The 23,208-nt window shown below is 40.8% G+C and overlaps 1 protein-coding gene across 1 annotated transcript; it reads right to left on the bottom strand.

The window, feature by feature from the left end:
* Positions 1-303: 303 nt before the first annotated feature.
* ttc8 (tetratricopeptide repeat domain 8) lies at positions 304-23,016 on the bottom strand. Its single transcript, XM_055172567.2, has 14 exons — positions 22,748-23,016; positions 22,160-22,280; positions 21,182-21,245; positions 18,845-19,004; positions 18,557-18,646; positions 18,309-18,353; positions 17,967-18,052; positions 17,788-17,875; positions 17,600-17,710; positions 16,817-16,956; positions 16,533-16,707; positions 1,602-1,724; positions 733-816; positions 304-639 (listed from the first exon to the last, which is right to left on the bottom strand). The coding sequence occupies exons 1-14, from the start codon at positions 22,865-22,867 to the stop codon at positions 523-525; spliced, it is 1,524 nt and encodes a 507-aa protein (XP_055028542.1). The 5' UTR covers positions 22,868-23,016; the 3' UTR covers positions 304-522.
* Positions 23,017-23,208: the final 192 nt, after the last annotated feature.

Below are 23,208 nucleotides of genomic sequence, written 5' to 3'. Positions count from 1 at the left end.
ATCCAGATTTATTATTTTTTGCCAATTTTGCACACCCCCTAGGCTGCATTCATGGCTAAAGATAAGCTATTATTAAAGTAATAAGTTATTTTACACTTTTATGCGCATGCCCAGTGTGTGTGAATGTTCGTTTCATGCATTGTTTTTAAATGCCAGTATAGACGAGGATAGTTTTCATTTTAAAATCCTTTTATGTAAACATGGCCTTATAATTCTTATATGGGTAGAGACTATCCAACTAATGAAAGATGCAGTTTTCAGGAAACCTGCTAAAAACACACCAATGAATTGAAAGTTACTTCACATTTTTCAAAATTGCAGCTGTTTTATTACAATAAATACATGCAATTATGCGTGAAACGGTAGACCTTATTAGAGCACGAAAAGGAATTATTCAAATAACATCCTTAAATATATATGTGCAAGCAGTTCTGAGAAACATCTGATACCATGATATAGTTATGACCATTATAATTCCCCTTTACCAGATCCACCAGTCAAATGACAGACAATAACATGATTTTATAGTGTGGCAAAATGCTGTCTGAGGTTTTTCAGGATCTGCTGAGTGTCCACATGCTCAGGAAAAGCATCCTCGGATTTCTGAGCTGCCATATAGCTACTTTGAAGATCACCAACCTTCAGGCCACAAAGAAACATCATTAAAAAAAACACGGTGTTAAATTATGTTTTTCAGCTAAAAAATTGAATCATCATAAAACTAGGTTGTACCTTATCAGATAGGGAAGCATAATTAAAGTGCGGCTCATACATGTGAGGGGACAATGAAGCTGCCGTCTGGAGGAAAGCTTTACCCTGTAACAAGACAAAAGTATTTACATTTACATGTTAATACATTTATGTTTATATACATGCATTGCAGTATGCATTTAAATCAAATTGATGGAAAATCAAAAGCAAAAAGAAATAAAGGTAGGTCAGATATTCTATCATTTGAGGATATTAACTCTTTCCCCACCATTGACGAGTTAACTCTATTATCAACCAGAAGGCCTCTTTCCCAACAACCCAAAAGCAAACACGTCAACAGTTCAAACTTTGTTTTTTTTTTGTTTGAAAGCAGAGGGTCTGTTCTTTCATTTGATACATTGTATGTTTATATATGTTCTGGAAGGCATTAAACTTTTGTGAAATCATAAAAAATGCTGGGGCTGGCAACTTGTTTTAAAAAATGTTGGTGTGGAAAGAGGTAACTGACAAGCAGCTGGACCGTAAAATCCCCCCCAAAAAACCTTATTGGCATATTTAAATAACACATTTAAAAACAAATAAAATTAATCCTAACCCTACAAATCAATTTATCTCTAAATAGGTCACCTGCCATCAAAGGGAAGCAGTGATTACTGGGATTTTAAATTTGTTCTTTTGCACAAATAACCAAAATTATGTTAGTGGGTGTCTATCATTTAATTACAATTATGTTTAAATTTCCTAAGAAAATTAGCAGGGTAAAGAGTAAAACATTGTAAAACATTTTGCCAAAAAAATTATAGGACATCTTAGATTTTAATTACACATTAGTGACAGAAAGCCCTTAAAACTCATGTAAGATGTACATTAATAGCCTAACTGACACTCACCTGCTCAATACGACCCTTCAGTAACTCCAATACGGCCAAGTTATTGTAGGCTTCACCATGATTATTGTTGAATGCCAAGGACAGTTTAAAGCATTGGAAAGCCAGCGTCAAATCACCAATGCCCTGTGGAACAAAAATAAAAATATTAAATCATTTCCATCTCAATTGTCAAGTAAGCTTTTTTGTGTATTTTGTAGGGCTGTGAAAATAACGCATTAATTCGATTAATTAATCTGAGAAAAAATAACGCGTTAAAAAAAATAACGCAGATTAATCCATTCCGTATTGAACCTGGATACATTCTAGCCACCATTTGACTGTAAAATAAAGGAGGTAGACTAGAACGCTCTGGCGGTGACTGGATCATTGACTGTAACATTTACTTATAAAAAACGGCCTGATGGAAGTGATGATAAAAATAAAGTATGCAACGTCTGCAGCAAAGAATTTGCATATCATAGAGTTCGTCCACTCTAAAGTACCACATCATACAAAGCACATGGATTAAAGTTCTCTGTCGTTACACGGATTTCCGTCAATTGCAAAATTATTAAATTAACTTTTCATAAATACGACGTGTATTCAGCTTTTTAAGTGGGATGTGATCAAAGCCTGGAGTGGAGCAAAATCACGTTCCTCTTTCCACTGTAAGCTTTCTGTAATCACTACGCACCGGATCCACTCCGGGTTTTCTGGCTGTAGCGCGTAAGATGAGGTAAAACTTTATTTCAGCTAGCATGGACATACTTATAATGCAGGAAGGCTCCGAAGTTTTGGAGATCGATAAAGGTGTAAAAGACCAATGGAGATTGACTTGGCTTAGCGGATTGATGAAGATTGGGATCAGAAAACCAAATATAGCACAGTATAGGTGTCCTGTATTTTGTGGGTTGTAGCAAATGGCTCGGAGTCAGATTGAGGCCATTTGGCGTCTGGATCGTAAACAGCCCTAAAATTGTGACTTTAGATAACCCTGTGTCCTGATAACACAATCACCCAGATATCTACCACCTATCAAGGCTGTAAAGTGGGCGACAATTAAAACAAATGCAGTCTTCAAAGGGGCTTCAAAGGAAACCCACCAGAGAAACCTGAGAGCCGTTCGTTCGACGATCGCCAGAGACACAGCTGGGGTCACAGACTATACGTCTGTGATGAAACCACATTCAAAGATCACAATGAGCTGTTTAAATGTATATATATGTTATATCCCTTTACTGCATGATCATGTATGTGTGATGTAACTGTGTGTTAACACTTTAGTTAGATTTTATTCACTGTAGCATGGTTCATATCTTAGGTATGAAATTATTATTCAACGTGATCTTAAACCCATGTCTTGTCTAGTATCAAATTAATCTACTCTTTATTTCCCAATCATTTCTATGTATCATATTACCTTAAGCCGCATCAATGTCATTTAATATCGATTTGAAGAGTTATGGAAACAAACTTGTATCATTATGCAATTACGCAAATGTGTTGTCTGAAAGAACAAAGGCTTGTTTCCCCGCGCAATCGAACACTTCACACATTGGCCGTACACCCAAAATGGGCTGGGCGTGTGAAAAGTCAAAACGGCCTATCGCCCAAGCCATCATGGCTCGTTGCTCATTGATCATCGCTCAATAGCTCAATTCGCTCAGTATCTCGGTCAGTGGCTTAGTTCACTCATGAGCGCCCAGTCGCCCGGTTACTCAGGTAACCCGTCAGCGCAGTTTGGAAACTCGCTGAGACTCACCCAGAGTCCCTCGGATTCATCATCTTTTCTCTGAGCCCTGTCTCTTCAGGACAGTCTTTCCTGGCTTTGCGCTAGAGTTCGGAAAACCCCGCGGACCAATCCGCCGTACAAAACAACTTAACGGACTTCCATCTTAAACGAACACACCTGGATTCTCTCTCTCTCTCCTTGCTCGCACCGCGAGCATAAGAAACTTCGCACCGCGTCACAAAGAGCCAAACGCAAGTATAAACTTGTTTTACTCGCTGATGTTCAAGCTTTACCCCTTATGAAAATTAAGGCGATCCTTAGAGATTATCCGATGGTTTGTGCAGATGTTAAGCAATAGTGCTTTGCCAATCTTTTACTCTCTCTCTCTAGCTTTTTTTAATCTTTTCTTTCTCATCTATGTTTTATGTTATTGTATGTGTGTATGTTTAGTTAGTCGTTATGTGTACTTCATTTTATAGTTAATAAACCGGTTTGCATTTTCACAATTGAATTGTTTCTGTGTTCAATGCTCATGAAATTAAAGTCACTATTTCTGCCTTTTGATCCAGCTACACGCTGCGAGTAGCACTGTATATCAGTGAGAAGGTTAATTTTAAAGGCCATGAAATTTCTTAGACGTTAATATACGATTATGGATATATGTCTTCGGTGGACGAACATATTAATTAATTGTTATTATTAATTCTGCTACGCCAGGTAAAACCTGATAAACTTGTATAATTAATTACAATTAATTATACATAATATTCCCTTTTGAGCTAAAATCTAAGATTCCCTTGGGAATCCCCGTAGTGTTTCGGTCGGAGGTTCATAGTGTTTCAAATAACGTTATTTCCCTCCTCCCGCAAATTCGCTACATATAATGGTGGAGAATGCGGGCAGATTTAAACATTATTTTCTGAGCAAACCAGTTACAAATCAAATGTGTTTTTGCATTGTGTGAATGAAAAAGAACTATCAGCTATAACTGATTTCGTTCTTTATTTGTATGAATGAAAATGTATTTTCCTGTATCATTTTCAGGACGTAACAGACTCGCGCCCTGTTATGTATATTTAACTGCAGTCTTTAAGGTAACCGTATTAAAAACCCTTTGATACGCTGCATTACCGTCTGATTCCGCCTAATAAAGAGTAGAATTCCTTTATTTAGAGCGAAGCGGTGGTCGAGTGAGTACTCCCATCTGATAAGGCCTTTTTGTTAAATCTCCAGGATATGATTTACAATTAGAGAAGCTGTCTATTGTATTTTTCCATTTTATTCACGTACGTGGATTTTTAAAATTGTAAGCCCCGAGGGTAAGACTTTTCAATTTTAAAGGAGATAAAAACTTGATCAAGTATTTATAGTCACAACGTATGATAAAGCACGTTGGATTCTTGTTTATTTCGTGTCCCGGTAACGTAAGCCAAAAGAGGCACCGGCTGAACACGAGCGAATTACATCCGTCGTCTTAGCAACGCAGCGGCCGCCGATGTAATTACTGTATAGAAGCGAATCTTTGTCAGTTTAAAGCGTACTACCTAGTTCTAACACTAGATGTCAGTCGTGAGTGTCTAACACTTCTTCTTCTCCGTTACTCTACGTCTGACTTCCGCTTTCTTTGTTTGTTGGGCGAAATATCGCCATCTAGTGGGAAAAGCTCGTTTGGTCCTCTCATAAACTCTTTTGGGAGTGTATGACAGGAATCAAACTTGGATTTTTGACCTTACTTCAATAACTAGGTTATTCTACTACTTTGTAGTTTTATTTCCTACATATTGAATGTTATGGTCTTAAATTATAAATAATAATTAATATTGCTGTGGCTTATTAATTTATTATTTCTTTATTTAATTTTTATTTTATTTTGATTTATTTTATTTTTATTTTATTTCATTTTTTTTTGCTGGTCTCTCTCACTCCTTACTCTCCTGTTCTCTTTTCTATTGTAGAGATTGTATTTTAATTAAGTTTAAATTTAAATTCAATGCAGTTTGATTTATTTTAAATTTTAATTGAATCAATTCTTTACTGTGAATAGAATTCAGCCCCATAAGTCCCATTCTCAGTGAATTCATTTATGTTTTAACTGGTGCAATAGGATAAGCCCCTGTGAATCTCTTTAAGGCTAACACTTGATAGATGAATCAAAGGATTCGCCAGCGGTGAGTTCTACAAGAGACCGGTCCCGCTGAACTGACTCGAGTGTGTACAGTCGGGGTGCTGCGGTAGCTCCCTCCTTTAGCACCTTAGGCAGCAAGACACAGTGCAACCTCTGCCACCGGGCACTCCAATCGCTAACCTTGCCAGCTGACACACAAAAGCCCTAGCGGCAGTGCCAGTTGGTGGGTGACACCTTTGAGTGCGGCCCGGCGGTGTGAAGGGTGTGACTGTTGAGCGGTCGAGGTGGGGAGGGCAGAAGGCCCGGCACTCTTGGCTGCGTGCTCAGGGAAGCGCCTTGTCTCTGTGTTCCACCCTGGGTTTCCTTAAATAGTCAACGAGTGTTGGTGTAAAAGAGATGCACTTTTCTCCACTCTGTAGCCACTAGAGGCACCAGATCCCTATCAGGTTGGGTCTAGCCCAGCCAATCTAGCTAAGCCACTCCCCTAACTCACATGACTCCATAGTGCCCTCTCCCTGTAAGGCCCTGTCATCAAATTTAGGGTAGAGAACCTGCTAAGCTGAAACAGGAAACCCCTTTTCCACCTCCTATACTCTTAATTTTCCCAGCCTTAAGACTTCGTCTGTTGGCGGTCTCAATTCCCATTTTCAGTTTATTTTATTATTTTTATTTATTTCTTTAATTTTTTTTATTATTTATTTGTTTTCTTTCCTCTCCTTTTGCACTTTCCTGTTTCATTTCATTTCCAGCAACCTTGCTTTATGTTTTATTTTATTTTTATCATTATAATTAATTAATTTTAATTATTTTGATTCACTTTATTTTGGGTTGAAAGAGCAAAACTGCACAAACCATTAGGAGAATTCATTAGTAATACGCTCGAATAACCAAATGTCCAAGGCGACCTATAGGTTTTAACAAAGCGACAAATTACTAAAATTTTTCCCTTATTTCCCACACTGATTATCTGTGCCGCCGGAGAAAGGCCCTGATAATAAGCTTATAGCCCACATATATATATTTTATTGCCGTAGCTCGCTGAACTGTGCGGACTCGCATTGGCTCTTTGTGTTTTCTCTTCTACCAGTGTGTCAACATGTCCAGATTACCAAGCCCTGTCAACCACTGGGACCAGCTAGAGGCCTGGCTCAGCGCTGTGACATCTGAACTTCTGCCCAACCTCGCCAATGAACTGCAACACTTGGAAAGAGAGCAACTCGACGGCACCCTGGACAAGTTCATAGCCCACGACCCAACGAGGAGCTACAGTCACAAGGACATAGCCAAGATCACAGGTGCCATCGCTCACAACCTCATCATCCAGCTTAAACTGGGCGAAAGGAACATCGCCCAACTGGAACAGGATGCAGCAGCTCTACAGCTCCAAGCAGCCGAGGCACGGAGGAATCAGGAGGACGCGCAGAATCGTCTAGATCAGCTGACACAGGGATTAGAGGATCAACACCCGTCAATGGAGGAGAAACACTGGAGACTAAAGGACGAGATTGGGCAACTCCAAGAGGCCTTGTCAAAACTCCGCACAGACACAGAGCACAAGGAGCAACAGGAAAAGACAGCCAGAGAAGAGCTGTCTGGAAAGCTCCAGCAGGCTGAACATCTTCTGGTGAGAGCAAAGGCAGAACTGAAGGAACGTGATGCCAAGCTGAAGGCCTGTGAGAATCACCTGCGAGCGGCTCGAGATGAAGGTCGAGCTCTGGCTCAGCAACGAGACCAGGCGAGGGACGACCTTGACTCCGCCCAAAAAGAACTCATTTATGCATATAAACTGCAAGCTGAACAAGTAAGGGAAAAAGCAACCTTTCCCTTTCATTCAACCAGTGAGCCTGCACCCCCCCACCAAAGCTTTTCTGTTGAAAAGGGGGGCGGGAGCCCACTGTTAAAGACATCAGCCAGCATCCCAGAACCTCTCACTACCATAGGGGGGTGGGGACAGACGAATTTCCCGAGGTCACCTGCAGACATGCCCGGCGTGGCACCCAAAGACCTCGACAAGCTGGCTAGAAATATCCCAACATTTACCCCAGAGCCTGCAGGTGGCTATGATATCCACTCTTACCTGCAGGACATTGACTTTTATTTGCAAACACTGCCAAATGTAACCACAAGAGACAAACTGTATCTGCTACGGGTTACTTCCAGTCGTGAGGTGAGGAGTTTCCTTGACCGGCAGCCAGAAAACGTCAAGATGGATAACGAGCAGCTGCAAAAGGCCTTAATAGAAGAGTTTTCGGATCCAGAGTCAGAACAAGGACTTGTTACGGCGATGGACCTCAAACAGAGCCGGAACGAAACTCCACAGGCCTATTACAACAGACTCAGGCGAGCTTACTTTGGCTCTCGGAATGAGCGAGGTATGGAGGAGGACTTTAACTTCAGGATCCTCTTCCTGCGAAATGTTCACTTCACAGTAAGCCAACACTTAGGGGTTATGGCCTGCCCTCGCACGATGACAACCAGGCAGCTGCGGGACTTGGCCCATAAAGCTTATAGTAAACAAAGAGCGGCCTCTGAAAAGACTGTTAAAAACCCTGTCATTCTCCCTGTCTCTGAACTGTACCCTGAACTACCACTGGAGGGCGCACGACAACGCCACAGTGAAAGACCTTTCAACAGAGGGCCAAGAGGGTCAAGAGACTTTACAGCCAGCCAGGAATGGTACGGCCATGTAGGGGCTCGTCCCAAGCACCAAATGGGACGCGCCAAGAGGTCATGGAGCCGGCCAAACTCATCAGACAACCAGAAGGGTGGCGGCTCGTGGGAACCTGGCCGACGACCTAGAGGTAACCGTCCTGCACCTGGCAGATCAAATACTGGTAACAGTCAACAGAGAGATCAGTCTCGATACACACAGAGCAAATCTAAGTCTGAACTACCCCCGAAACAGTGTGACACAGACACGTCTGAGACAGCAGAGATTCTGAGAATATTGAAGGAGTTAATCCAAAAGAGGCCCCACAAGGAGGACCACAAAGACAAACCCGACTCCTTATTCAAAGACTTTGGCATACAAACAATATCTCAAACACCAACCAATCAAAGCCTGCAAGTACCAGAGAGTGCTGTGTTAAGTGTCTCTTTCCCTACAGAGTCACAGGAAACCAGCCTTAACTGCCTTCCCATTAATACAACAGCCCCAGTACCAAGCCTCCTGGGAAACCTGATCGAAAGAGGAGAAGCTAAAAAGCTATATCTATCCATCACCTTGGAAAATGAGGTTGAACTAGAAGCCCTCGTCGACACCGGAGCTGACCTAACGCTGATGTCATCCCAGCTTTTCACCAGACTCCAGAACAGAGCTAAGGCCCAAAATTTGACCCTTAAACCCCAAAGGTGTATGCTGAATGTGCAGTCTTACAGCCAGACTGAAGTTCAACTGCAACAGGTGATTCCCATCCACCTGACGATCGGTCCTATGAGCATCATACACCCTGTGTACATCTCACCAATGGACTCATACCCTCTCCTCATTGGCAAAGACCTGCTAGACCGCTTTGAACCCTTAATGGACTTTAAACAGTTAAAAATTTGGGCTCAAGTGCGAGAACCTTTACCCTTTCAATCAGCCAGGGCATCTGAGGTAAACTGCCAGGTCACACAGGTCATGGACCACCCCCCAGCCAGCCGCGGGAACTTCGTCTCAGACCTAAACTTCAAAAGTTCACTGCTCTGCACTCTGCATCCAGCCAAAGACTCAGAGCCATACCCAGGACTTGACACACAAGTTCAACAAAATTTAAAAGATGCAGATGCCATGCAGGATGATGCAGATCATCAGAAACTACAAGCCTTTAACATCGCTACCCAAGCTACGTTAAACCACCTCTCAGACCCCTCCACCTACCCTATCACAAACTCTGACCTGTCTGCTGCTCCAACCCGCAAACGTCTCAACGATGTCAGGCACCTGCTGCGCATACAACACAACATCCTCGGGTATGTCCCTGATGACCGCACTACACCTGCGCTTGTGGTTCCTCAGGACCATAGGGGGGTCATACTAATGTATGCGCATGACACAGCATGTGCCGCACACCACCGCACAAAAGCCACTGATGAAACACCGAAACATGTGGCATACTGGCCTGGAATGCAGCACGATGTAGCAGAACACATCAAGAAATGTCTGGTTTGCTGCCAGTTCCAACCGGCTAAGCCAAACCATGGAGCACCACTTCAAAAAAGAGGTGTCAACTTTTTAGTGTCAGACCTCCAGATAGACTGGGTTGGACCATTACCCAGGCCAACGAGGGGCAACAAACACTTTCTCACGGTCATCTGCCAATTCACAAAGTTGGCAGAATTCTTTCCAGCACCCAATGACACCACTCACCAGTATCTGGATGAACTTCATCCGGGAACGACCTTCGCTTTTCGAACGACCAAGATCTGGTACTACAGTTTCGCCCCGCCAATTCAGACAGCTCACCGTCAGCTGTCAAAGAAATTTCTGCCACACTGGACAGGACCTCATGAGATTGTGGACAAACTCTCCCCCATTGCATACCAGATCAGGGTGGGCAGGAGTCAGAAGGAACCAATTTCCAGATGGGTCAACCAGAACCAAGTCAAGAGACACTCAACATTATGGCATGATAGTAAAGGGGGGACGAACCAAACTTCTCCACACTGCCTCATCACTAGAACTCTGCCACCTAGGGAACAGCCGCCAATGAAAAGAAAGAGAACTGTCCTGACCAAACAAGGACCTGCAGCGCTCGCCTATTGTTCTTTCTCTCTCTCCCTCTCTGTCACCAGGATGCTGCTGTGGATCACTGTTCTGTACATCAGCCTACATGGGGGATGGTCGCAACCTGAAATCGTGTCACCGGGTCCAGCCTCAGGCATCGTCCTAAAAGAGCAACCTGGACTCCTAATCACAAACTGCAGAACACATACCCAAAAGGTCTACGTCCGACTCAACCCCCGTGATGTCTACAGAGCACACTACACAGCATCAGCACCAGAAACCAGTTGGGCAGGAGAACGATGGGCGCAGGATGCTATGATTCATGCAGAGGCTGATATCAAACACATGCTGTACCAACTTCAGAAGATGACTGTCACACAGGCAGGTCTTGGCGGACAAACCAAGCGTCCCAAGCGGTTCCTGGGAGCCCTACTCGGAGCTGCCGCAGCAGCCATTCCACCCTGCCTGGTACCCCTCAGCCTGGTACAGACCATTTTATCCTCTGTCACTGCAGGCCCAACAGACACCCTGCAGGCACATCTGGCCTACTCCCTAGGTAGCGCAATCTCACTAAGCATAGCCCCTGAACAAGGCGAACTTGCTTTTCTGATAAACCTGCCAATCATCGAGTCACACAACATCTACAGACTTAAAGACATTGTCCATGTTGGCTTCTGGCAGGGAAACACCCACATCAGAATACGCACCCCCGACGTTGTGGCTTACCATGACAGCAATGAACAGCTGTACCTTGCACCAAACCTGCGCATGTGCAGCCTCACTAAAGACATTCATTATCTCTGCCCCAGCAAACCTTTCCTTCTGGACAACACTGACGGCATCTGTGGGCTGCGGCCCATGAAGATTGACTCTCGTTGTCCTGCCTCAGCTAAACCACGAGCCGAGGTCACTAACACCCAAGCTGAGATCGTAGGTGACCGATGGCTGGTCAACACCCCAGCAAGCACGGCCACTTTGACCTACGACCAACACGACACAGCCACCCGCATCAGTGTACCAAACCAGACGATGTGGATCCAAGTTCCAAAAGGTGCGATTCTTCACATCGATGAACTCGCACTCTATCACCTTCCCAGTGAGGAGTACCACACCGAACTGGAATTTTCAACTTTCTTCAGGGACCACAACTTCACTTTAGACCCTGAACTGGAGATGATGATTGCAGAAGGGGGGACCCAACTAATTGATGTCACGCCCATCGACACTGCCCTCCAGGCACTTGCTCGCATGCCAGCTCTGCACAGCCTCCCTGTTTTCAGAGCCTGGACCGCCGCTGACACGGTACTGTGCCTCTCCACAGGAGTAGGATACGCCCTTACTCTTGGCCTCACTTTCATCCTGTACCGAAGAGTCAGCGGGATGCAGGAAACAGTAAACAAGTGCACAGCTGCCGTCCCTCAAGCCTTCAAGCGGAACCATGGGAAGCAAGACACGCAAGCCAAGCAAGAGCCCAACCTCATTGAAATCACCCCTCTGTCTGCACGCCGAAGCGCTGCAGAAAATTAAGATACACCTGCCATCCAGACCCAAATGACCTGTCCAACCATCGCCTATTGAACCATCGCCCACCAAAGTCTCTCAAGACCCTGGTGGCCATGAAGGGGGGATATGTAGCAAATGGCTCGGAGTCAGATTGAGGCCATTTGGCGTCTGGATCGTAAACAGCCCTAAAATTGTGACTTTCGATAACCCTGTGTCCTGATAACACAATCACCCAGATATCTACCACCTATCAAGGCTGTAAAGTGGGCGACAATTAAAACAAATGCAGTCTTCAAAGGAGCTTCAAAGGAAACCCACCAGAGAAACCTGAGAGCCGTTCGTTCGACGATCGCCAGAGACACAGCTGGGGTCACAGACTATACGTCTGTGATGAAACCACATTCAAAGATCACAATGAGCTGTTTAAATGTATATATATGTTATATCCCTTTACTGCATGATCATGTATGTGTGATGTAACTGTGTGTTAACACTTTAGTTAGATTTTATTCTCTGTAGCTTGGTTGATATCTTAGGTATGTAATTATTATTCAACGTGATCTTTAACCCATGTCTTGTATAGTATCAAATTAATCTACTCTTTATTTCACAATCATTTCTATGTATCATATTACCATAAGCCGCATCAATGTCATTTAATATCGATTTGAAGAGTTATGGGAACAAACTTGTATCATTATGCAATTACGCAAATGTGTTGTCTGAAAGAACAAAGGCTTGTTTCCCCGCGCAATCGAACACTTCACACATTGGCCGTACACCCAAAATGGGCTGGGCGTGTGAAAAGTCAAAACGGCCTATCGCCCAAGCCATCATGGCTCGTTGCTCATTGATCATCGCTCAATAGCTCAATTCGCTCAGTATCTCGGTCAGTGGCTTAGTTCACTCATGAGCGCCCAGTCGCCCGGTTACTTAGGTAACCCGTCAGCGCAGTTTGGAAACTCGCTGAGACTCACCCAGAGTCCCTCGGATTCATCATCTTTTCTCTGAGCCCTGTCTCTTCAGGACAGTCTTTCCTGGCTTTGCGCTAGAGTTCGGAAAACCCCGCGGACCAATCCGCCCTACGAAACAACTTAACGGACTTCCATCTTAAACGAACACACCTGGATTCTCTCTCTCCTTGCTCGCACCGCGAGCATAAGAAACTTTGCACCGCGTCACAAAGAGCCAAACGCAAGTATAAACTCGTTTTACTCGCTGATGTTCAAGCTTTACCCCTTATGAAAATTAAGGCGATCCTTAGAGATTATCCGATGGTTTGTGCAGATGTTAAGCAATAGTGCTTTGCCAATCTTTTACTCTCTCTCTCTAGCTTTTTTTAATCTTTTCTTTCTCATCTATGTTTTATGTTGTTGTATGTGTGTATGTTTAGTTAGTCGTTATGTGTACTTCATTTTATAGTTAATAAACCGGTTTGCATTTTCACAATTGAATTGTTTCTGTGTTCAATGCTCATGAAATTAAAGTCACTATTTCTGCCTTTTGATCCAGCTACACGCTGCGAGTAGCACTGTATATCAGTGAGAAGGTTAATTTTAAAGGCCATGAAATTAACATTTCTTAGACGTTAATATACGATTATGGATATATGTCTTCGGTGGACGAACATATTAATTAATTGTTATTATTAATTCTGCTACGCCAGGTAAAACCTGATAAACTTGTATAATTAATTACAATTAATTATACATAATATTCCCTTTTGAGCTAAAATCTAAGATTCCCTTGGGAATCCCCGTAGTGTTTCGGTCGGAGGTTCATAGTGTTTCAAATAACGTTATTTCCCTCCTCCCGCAAATTCGCTACAGGGTAAACGATTTCTCTCGTACGTGATTACTCGCGTTCCGTTTTTGACTGCTACGTTGATCTAACCAGTGGCTGATAAAACGGGTTTGTTAAACTAGTGAGTACACTTTATGTACTTAAAAATTAAAATTTTTAATCTAATTAATTACATACTCTGTGATTAATTAATCTAAATTAATCGCCTACATAATTTTTGCTGTGAAAGTATTAAATATTTCTTTTTAAATAAATCAGTGAATAATCAGCATTAGTGACAATGAAGCTCAAAAACTCTTTTATTATTACAGTATTTTCACTGTTCAAATAATGGCCATAACGATCAACAAAAATGACCTAAAGTAATATGCTAAGGAAATAAAGTGCTTCAGGAAGATTATTTACCAAAAGTTTAACAGTGCAATATCAATTGCAGGGCTTTTTTGTGCAATTGAACATAAACCTTAAATAAAGAACCCGACAGGTGGATGACATCAAAGTACCACAAGAGCATTTAGGAAGCAGTCTTCTGTTATGATTTCTCGAACTGCTCTCACGGGATTTGGATGTCATCTGCTTCTTGGTTCTTGTGGCGCCACATGAAGTGTACTCACTAGTTTAACAAACCCATTTATCAGCCACTGGTTAGATCAACGTAGCAGTCAAAAACGGAACGCGAGTAATCACGTACGAGAGAAATCGTTTACCCACAAAATACAGGACACCTATACTGTGCTATATTTGGTTTTCTGATCCCAATCTTCATCATTCCGCTAAGCCAAGTCAATCTCCATTGGTCTTTTACACCTTTATCGATCTCCAAAACTTCGGAGCCTTCCTGCATTATAAGTATGTCCATGCTAGCTGAAATAAAGTTTTACCTCATCTTACGCGCTACAGCCAGAAAACCCGGAGTGGATCCGGTGCGTAGTGATTACAGAAAGCTTACAGTGGAAAGAGGAACGTGATTTTGCTCCACTCCAGGCTTTGATCACATCCCACTTAAAAAGCTGAATACACGTCGTATTTATGAAAAGTTAATTTAATAATTTTGCAATTGACGGAAATCCGTGTAACGACAGAGAACTTTAATCCATGTGCTTTGTATGATGTGGTACTTTAGAGTGGACGAACTCTATGATATGCAAATTCTTTGCTGCAGACGTTGCATACTTTATTTTTATCATCACTTCCATCAGGCCGTTTTTTATAAGTAAATGTTCCAGTTAATGATCCAGTCACCGCCAGAGCGTTCTCGTCTACCTCCTTTATTTTACAGTCAAATGGTGGCTAGAATGTATCCAGGTTCAATACGGAATGGATTAATCTGTACTTTCACTTAAGAATTATTTTTGAATACTTTTTACACCCCTGCAAAACATGCATATGAAACCTAGTCACAAGAGCTTTACGTGGTAAGGTCACATGATGGCATTTGACGGGATGACATTAGTGTGTAATGTTGTTGTTAGAACATAAATAATGCCTTCAAAATTATAAAGCTCAAAGTTTAATGTGGAACAATATATTTTCTTTAACAGAATTGGCTTTCAAGGACTACAGAGAACGGCCGGTTTGGACTACAGCCTTTTACTAACCAGATATGTCATCATTATAAGAGTTTTTGACTAAACTTCACCCACAGGAGTACACTACAGGAGAACGCAGCATAAGTCTTAACATTAAATGGTAAACGAACTTGGTTTGCTGTCCTCGAAAGGAGCTCAAACCTTTAAACCTTCGTTTAAAGCTTCATGTTGGCTGTCAGCATTAACGCATGAGATTAATTCTTTAATCATTAACGCGTTAAAATCAGTCAGTCAGACCACCAGCACTGCGGCCGGGCTTGATCCCCGGGCATAAGGTTTGTTTTTAGTGTTGTAAAGACCTTGTAACGATGGTTCGCGAGACTCTTTCAAAAGAATACGGAGTAACGTTAGGTTTCTCTGCTCTCGCAGAACTTCATCATCAAAAGTATGCGCTGCGCGTCAAGACGAACACACAAGCACGCGTGGATCTGGTTTGCCTGCGTGTGTGAAGCGCGGGGCTCTGAATGTGACGACATGCTTTGCCAAAACAACTATGAATGTTACAGTATCCACTTTAAATTCAGGGAGAAAAGCTTGCTGTGGAGTTTAGTTATTAATAATAAATCTGTATCAAATGCTCCCACTAATTATTCAATAGTTTTTCTGTGTCATATTATTACCATTCATATATGCAAGAGTTTCCTAACAGAGCACAACAATGTTTACAAGAGCATAAAATTCCTCATAAATCTAGTGACTAGTTTACTTTCAAAATAAACCACATTGATGTATTTACATTTAAATGCACAAAGTGACTGAATTTGTTCAGTCTGATGGTTTACTTTGTGGCATATAGTAAATGATGTTTAACAAAACTATAAGCATATTCTTAATTTTGCAAATTAACAAGTAGGGTGTGATTAATCTGAAAATATATTTAAGTACAGATTTTTATCATTTAAATTACAGTACAGTTTTTAATAAACTTTTGGGCACGTTTTATTTAAATCATTCATCTTATTTAAGTTTTTATTTACTTGTAAGCACAGTGAAGTGTTAATGTTCAAACTTTGTAATGGTTGGCTGACAATAATACATATTTGTATAAGAAATAAAAATAATAATTATTCTTATTAGGAATAAAACTGTTTTTAAACTGTGCAACGCTCTGAATAGTTAGGCCTACTACACTTCTAGATTTTAACATTGGTCATTATGGTGGTACTTGGAGAGCCAAATATTTTCTGAGATTAACAAGCTACCCAATCAGAACTCGTTATGTATTTCTGGAAGAGGAACTTCATAGAACAAGGAAGACATCAGCCCGTGTTTAGTACAGTGATATAGAGATGAGTAAATTGTGTAAAAAATGTAAAAAAAAAAAATGTACACACAAAACATGAACACACGTTATATTGCGCACTGTCAACACAATCAAAGCTTCAAAAACACAGGAAAAACGTCCGCTTTAAAATGTATAAACTTGTAGTAAGCATACTAAAAATCATCAATAAAAGTGCAAAGATGAGTTTTCAGAAGACTAAATCCTCACCACTGCAACATGTCCCAGATTATACCAGATATCCGCCTGTTCCTCATCACTGGACACCAGAGATAAAGCTCTCTCAAAAGAAGACAGACTCATATCATACTGCTGTGCATAGAAACAGCACAGACCCAGATTATTATACAGCTGGCAATTATAGACTCCCATCTGCAGCAACCGTCTAGCCAAAATCAGAACAGCAGAGAGAGAGAGAGAGAAAGGGAGCGAGAAATCAAACATAGAGTCTTGAAGCATGTAATGTTAAATACACAAGTGAAAGGAAATGACACCTGTAGAAGCGCAGAGCAATCTCTGGCTGGTCAGTGTAGAAATGATTGCTGCCAATACAGGCAATAGCCTCGACGTGTGTGTTGTCCTGCTTCAAAACTTCTTTGTAGTACTCTGTGGCCGAGCTTATGTTATTCATTTCCTGCAAGAGATGACCTTCATTCATGCAATAACCTACTACAACAACTGTATGCTGCATATTTTTCTTCTAAAATGGCGTTCTGATAAAGGACAACAATGTTTGATAAGGGATTGGCTAAAATATATAATCATGATAAATTTTCCAAACTGATCAATCATTTTTTTCAGTATATAACTTGATAATGTTGCTAGTTAAAGCATAGTTGCCTTGCAACTTATTAAAACCAAGTTAAAACTAAAAGCTGCAAAACTATAATATTACTCTGCATCTTTGGCAGGGCAGAAGTTTTTTTTTGTATCTTAAAGGTTATAGCAATTTTGACATATTACAGTAATGTAAAAATTAAAAGAAATTGTGACTATATCCAATAACCCAGTTGTCAACAATTAAATCACAGACAGCTACACAAACACGTGTTTTAACATGTGCTTTTCGCTTCAAGATGAAAATATTCAACTCAAGCGAAAAATTCACATGACACGAAGTTAAACCCTGTGAGTAATCTAGAGCAAGGAATGAGATGCTTCATTGCTGCGCAGCATTACAGCATACGCATTTTCATAAGAATCGTGCCCCGTTTCAAACTAAAACGTCAGTGTGAAAGACACCTAAATAAGCAGCCATGGCAACAACACAAAAATACCTCATGGATGCGGGCAATTCCTGTAAGCAGGGTGACCTCACCCGGGAAGTGGTCAAGGCCTTGCTTTAAAACATGTAGAGCGGTGATCGGTTGATCCATACGCTGATATACCTGTGAAGCAATAAAAAAACAAGGTTCTCACTGGAACATAACACTGTAGGCTGTAAACAATAACTACAACAAGATACCTTTGCAAGGTAGAGGCGAGTATCAACAAATTCCTGGTGACTGAGTGCAGATCTAAACTGCTTCTCAGCCTCACGGTGCAAACCGAGCCTACAAATACAAATTCATATTGAAAAATGTTAAAACTCAGATGTTGAATCAAGATTCTTAGTGTCATACAGTAAGTGTCATGGATTCTTACCTGTAATAACATTTTCCCAGCTGTACCTTCCACCACCAGTCTCTGAACTGAGCGTGCTCAGTAGCAAGAGCGGCAAGATCTAATGCCTGGAACAGCCACAAAGGAAAATATCAGGTCAGATCAGCAGCATACAGACAGACAGATTTTAGATTTATTCGTCATATAGACAGCTATAAAGAGCATTCAACTTGCTCTGAAATCTACATTAGGCTTACATCACATAATAGTAAGTTAAAATGAGAGAGACTTAACAATGCTAGAAATAAAATAAAACAGAATAAAATAAAACTTATAGAAATAGAGAAAGAATGTAAAATGGAGGAATAATAAGGAACTACTTACAGTTTTTACATCATTTTCATGATGAAAGATGTATTCAAATAGTGTCTCATGTGTAAAAGGGAGAGACAGTATCAATCATTAAATCAAACCTTCGGAGAACGTGCATGTTATATATTCTATATAGTTGTACATATTGATTTTAATGAATCAGACAAAGGCTAGATGTTTCTGTAAAAGAAAGTTTTTTTAAGAACTTTATTATCACGTTAACGTTAAAGGTTACCGTTTCCTCATGAGCTTCCAAATACCTTTGACACATTTGGTCTCTTTCCATACTTTTCCAAATTTAATCGAGAAAGATTAATAAAAGGTCCTTCAGGATTTGTTAGCATAGAGGCCTGAGATAATGAGAAAAAAATCATAAAGACAATATTTCCTCTTCTAAAAAGACAACAAATTACTGAAACTACCGCACATCCTACTATTCCAAATGAAAGCTATAAAAAGTCCACCTGACTTCAGAAATTTCAGTGGAAATCTACAGTACGTGTATTGAGTACCATGAATTCAATAACAGAAAATAACATGCACCGTACAGTTCCCATTCTGACAAATCTTCCAGAAGCACTTGTGACCGGACGAGCCGTCTGCGCTGTGCGGGGGGTTCTGATGGCCTGCTCCATAGTTTCTGGTCTACCAGAGAGCGTGCTTGGTCTCACAAACCCTGTTAGAGGTCGTCCTAACTGGGTCATAGGTCTAGGAAACATTTTAAGAAACTTATTTAAAACTTAATCCTCTTGATCAATTTATTTAAAAAAATAGGGCTGCATAATTTGGTCCTAAGAATATTGCAAATGTTTAGACAAATACTGAATGAATATTATGCCATTAAACAAAAAGGCAAATGCATATTTTTAATGGCTCACAGAAAATGTTTATATCAGCAAACATGTGTGACTAAAAGAGGTTTTTTTCGAAATGCATAAACTCTAGACTCTAAACTTGTTGCCACACCAAAAGATTTTAAAAATCTTTTCAGATTTTTAAAATGTGAGAGACCACAGACATGATGAGAAAAATATAGGATTTAAAATGTTTGTTCCTATAGTGTGTAGACTGCCGCTATGTGGTTATGACAGATTCAGATTCACAAACAACGCGAGTCTCAGCTGAGGAAACAGGAAATCACGCAAAGATCTTGATGGTTCTGAGCAGATTCAGGCACTCTTAACGCACCGCACGCGCACCACAGGAAAATCTGTTAAGATAATCGGTCCAACCACAAAGATGATCGGGACTCTACCTAGGATTGTCGTAAGGGGAAAATCGGCCCAAATTCAGCATGAATATCTGTGGCGTGTACTACCCAGCTTAAGTTACACTACTTTCTTTTGACCCTTTGCATTCACATTTTACAATCTAAATAGGATATTCGATAATAAAGGTGCTGTAGAATGTAAAACTGTATTAAAAGGCATAGATGAATGATAAGAGTTCTGTACATGGTAATGACATATTATGAGCCTCAAACACGATTGTTTCCTCCTTGAATTAACATTAAATTAATGAAAATGTTGTTACAATGCTAAAAACAAAGGTGTCACTGCTGAGTTTGCCTGCAACGTAAATGCTATATGCTAATGGGCGTTTAGGCTGAAATTCTACTATTGACATTTTGCAGGTCCATACTGAAAAAAATACCCCCATTATACTTCTAAATTTCGGTCGATACGGTATAAATCCAATAACAGTAAGAATGTTAAAAAAGCATTAGGATAAATTGCAAAGAATGCCCACAACAAACGTCTGTACCTACAAACTTCTGAACAAATGAATTTGCCAAGTCCGTGAAGCCTCCTCCAATAACACAATATAATATTTAAAAAAATAAAAATGGTATAAATAAATTGATGTTCATCTTTAATTGGTACTTAGCCTTTATTATTTCAAAATGAAATGTAAACTCACTCTCACATAAACACAGGCTTTAAGGCTCAGCTTTAATATTAATAAGATGCACATGAACATCAGTCAGTCATAAATGCTGTAATGCAGGGCTCTCAATCTAAAGGATTTCTTCAGTCACAGTACTGACTTTCACAGATACATAGTTATTATCATTTTGCTATTATAGTAATATGTTATAGTAAAATAGCCTAAGTGAAAGTGACCCTAAAAGTTTTGAATGGTAGTAGGCTATTTAATGTTACATAAGATAGTTGGACAGAAAAATGAATATTAAAGCTCTATTTGTTATTGCATAGAAAGCTACATAATGATATATTAGATACTAGCATACTACATTATATACATTTTATTGTGTCATAGCTTCATACATATTTTTATCTTTTGCACGTTTCTCATCTTTCCCCTTTTCTAACATGGACACCTGATGGCGTAAGCCCATTTTTCTCTTTCGTATTTCAATTGGTGTTGCGTTTTATCTCCAGTTCTCCATCCCTATATGGCGTCATCATTGGAAGCTGTGACTTGATGCGAACTAACCCTGAACCTCCTTCTCGTACTTCTGAGTGACTGACAGCTCTTCTCTGGGCAAAACAGATTAAATGATCGCACCGTGACAATGATATGATTTGACGCAAGATACAAATAGCGATTTAAATCTGACCAAGCATTCCATTTTCCTCGGAGTCCAGGAAATCAAGGCTTATATTGGCTTAGCTATGAAAGACGGCACGTGTGTCCGCTTTGGAAAGAAGCGCATTGACCCACGTTTAACACACGTTTTAGACGTGACATGTGATAGGCCACAGTCCACGGGACGCTGTAATGTATAACGAAACATCGGCATCATATATACCATATTACCGTTAATTAACAAAAATATGCAGTGAAATATATTTATATTGAATTATTGTCCAGCTCCATGTTAAACATGAGAGAGTAATGAGGTGGATTTCTGAAGTCAGCACCTGACAGCTGGAGTGGGTGCACCACCATGGCCTGTTCCTGGAAGTCTCAATGATGTTCCTGGACCTGACAAAACAAGAGCAGCAAAAAAAGCATCTGATTAACAGCTGTAATGGAAAAGCCTCTTATTTTAGATTAAACGTGTGTTGCACCATGACAGATAAGAGGAAATCCTACAGAAAGCTGCTAGACCCGACAACATTAGTGGCAAAAAGTGATCATAGGATGTGCAGAGAGCAGCAAGGAGATGTTAGTTAAACATCTGTGTGAGCGGTGTCATCACCCCATAACACAGATGCCCTCAGTGTTCGTCTCTGGATCCCCTCCAGTTTGTCTATAGCCCCAAAAGTTGACTGCATTGTCACAACCCTTCATCTGACCCAAACCCACCTAGACAAAACGGATGCACCAGCCATCGATAAGTTCTGGATATGATTTTGGGCTCGATCCTGTCAGGGCCCAAACCAAGGGACTTCTTGCTATACATTTTAAGCTTTTATAGTCTGTGATCATTTGATTATGTACACTTAAGTGTGTGTCTTGTCCAACACCTTGGTCTTGGAGAAACTTTGTTTCGTTTCACCCTGTACAAGCTGTTCACGGACCAGTGAATTATTCAAAATAATGCACACCCAAGGTGATTACACCGCTGGTCAATTATTCCGCTTATACCACAGTTACCACAGACATTGCTTTGGTGTTTTTTTAACATTTAACAGGTCAGGCGTGTGTATAACAGAAAAATAACCAACACCCATGGAACATTTCTCAACCAATCAGAATAAAGCATCAACAGACTGTGGTAAATACAACATTTTTATAGGACAAAGTACTTCATTTACTTACATACTTAATTCATAGCAATGTTTGTGAAATGACCCTAAAGTTATCGCACATAAATAACATAAACGTGAAAGGACACTATTGTGAATCTGATTATGGTTTAATTTATTTGACTGTACTGTGATATTTCTACTCACGTGCAACCTGGGCAATGGAGTTCTCATCCAACATTATGTCCGCTATGCCTTCTTGATCCACCTCAACCTCATCGATGTACACCATCTCTGTCAGAGCTCGAGTCTTTAAGCTCCACGCCGCCTTCAAACAAACAAACAAACATGTAAACTGTACGCTTTCAAAGGAATCAAAGTTCAATCATCTATTTATCAATCACGTCACATCACATACATGAGAGAATGAGGAAAAGCTCTGTGACTATACTGACTGCGACGAAAAGCCCATATAACATCTGGAATACTGGCAATATAACAAAGGCGATATAGGAAAAATAATGGGGAAATGTTTGAAGAATAAAACTAGCTATAACATCTTAAAGAATGATATTACCTCAGAAATATGACAGATTCCAGGTTCCTTGGTAAAACAAAGTAATGAGGAAAGTCACAGTAACTTACTTCATGCTATCTTTGTGTATTACAAGTGTTGACATGTAATATATGTACAGTTAGTTTAATATGTAACTCCCTACACGAAGTGATGTGTAATGCGATTATAAACTGCAATCCAGTGAAGCGTCTCATCTAACCAGCTAACTTCTCACTAACCTGGTCATACGGGCTTTCGGTCAAGATCTTTGTGGAGATCTCTGCGCATCTATCGAACTTTCGTCTTCTGCGGCAGCTCCACGCCAGAAACAGCGGATCCAATCCGACCTCCGTTGCCATTGCGGACAATTTACAATCGCGGACGGTTCACGTTACCGAACGATCTCAGTCAGCAGCAGCTGCCTTTGTTGACGTCAGCACGCATTAGGTTACCTTGCCAACACAGGGCGGGGCATTGGGGGCAACAGTCTTGTTATTAATCAGAAACGTGCGATACTGCCGATACTGCTACGAAGTCTTTCTTGTTGTTAAAGCTTCGCGTTTAAACTGCTAAAGCACATTTACTCGCCAAAGTATATTTTCGTGGTTGATTAAATGTTTTAAAATCGACAGGGCTGCGCAGACAGATCAGCGCATGACTTCAAAGTACCGCGAGAGTGATTGTATAGGTCTGCACGCGG

Source organism: Misgurnus anguillicaudatus, chromosome 7 (assembly GCF_027580225.2).
Source record: "Misgurnus anguillicaudatus chromosome 7, ASM2758022v2, whole genome shotgun sequence".
In the NCBI taxonomy this organism is placed as follows: domain Eukaryota; kingdom Metazoa; phylum Chordata; class Actinopteri; order Cypriniformes; family Cobitidae; genus Misgurnus; species Misgurnus anguillicaudatus.
Note: the sequence above shows the minus strand (reverse complement) of the source record. Positions and strands in the feature narration are given on the sequence as shown.

Excerpts from the sequence above, each read along its gene's own strand:
- ttc8 (XM_055172567.2), bottom strand. The coding sequence starts at position 22,867 with ATGGCAACGGAGGTCGGATTGGATCCGCTGTTTCTGGCGTGGAGCTGC. Across the intron at positions 18,647-18,844 it reads GATTTGTCAGAATGGGAACT|GCCTCTATGCTAACAAATCC; the intron begins GTACGGTGCATG and ends TCATTATCTCAG. Across the intron at positions 1,725-16,532 it reads ATCTGGGACATGTTGCAGTG|GGCATTGGTGATTTGACGCT; the intron begins GTGAGGATTTAG and ends TTTGTTCCACAG.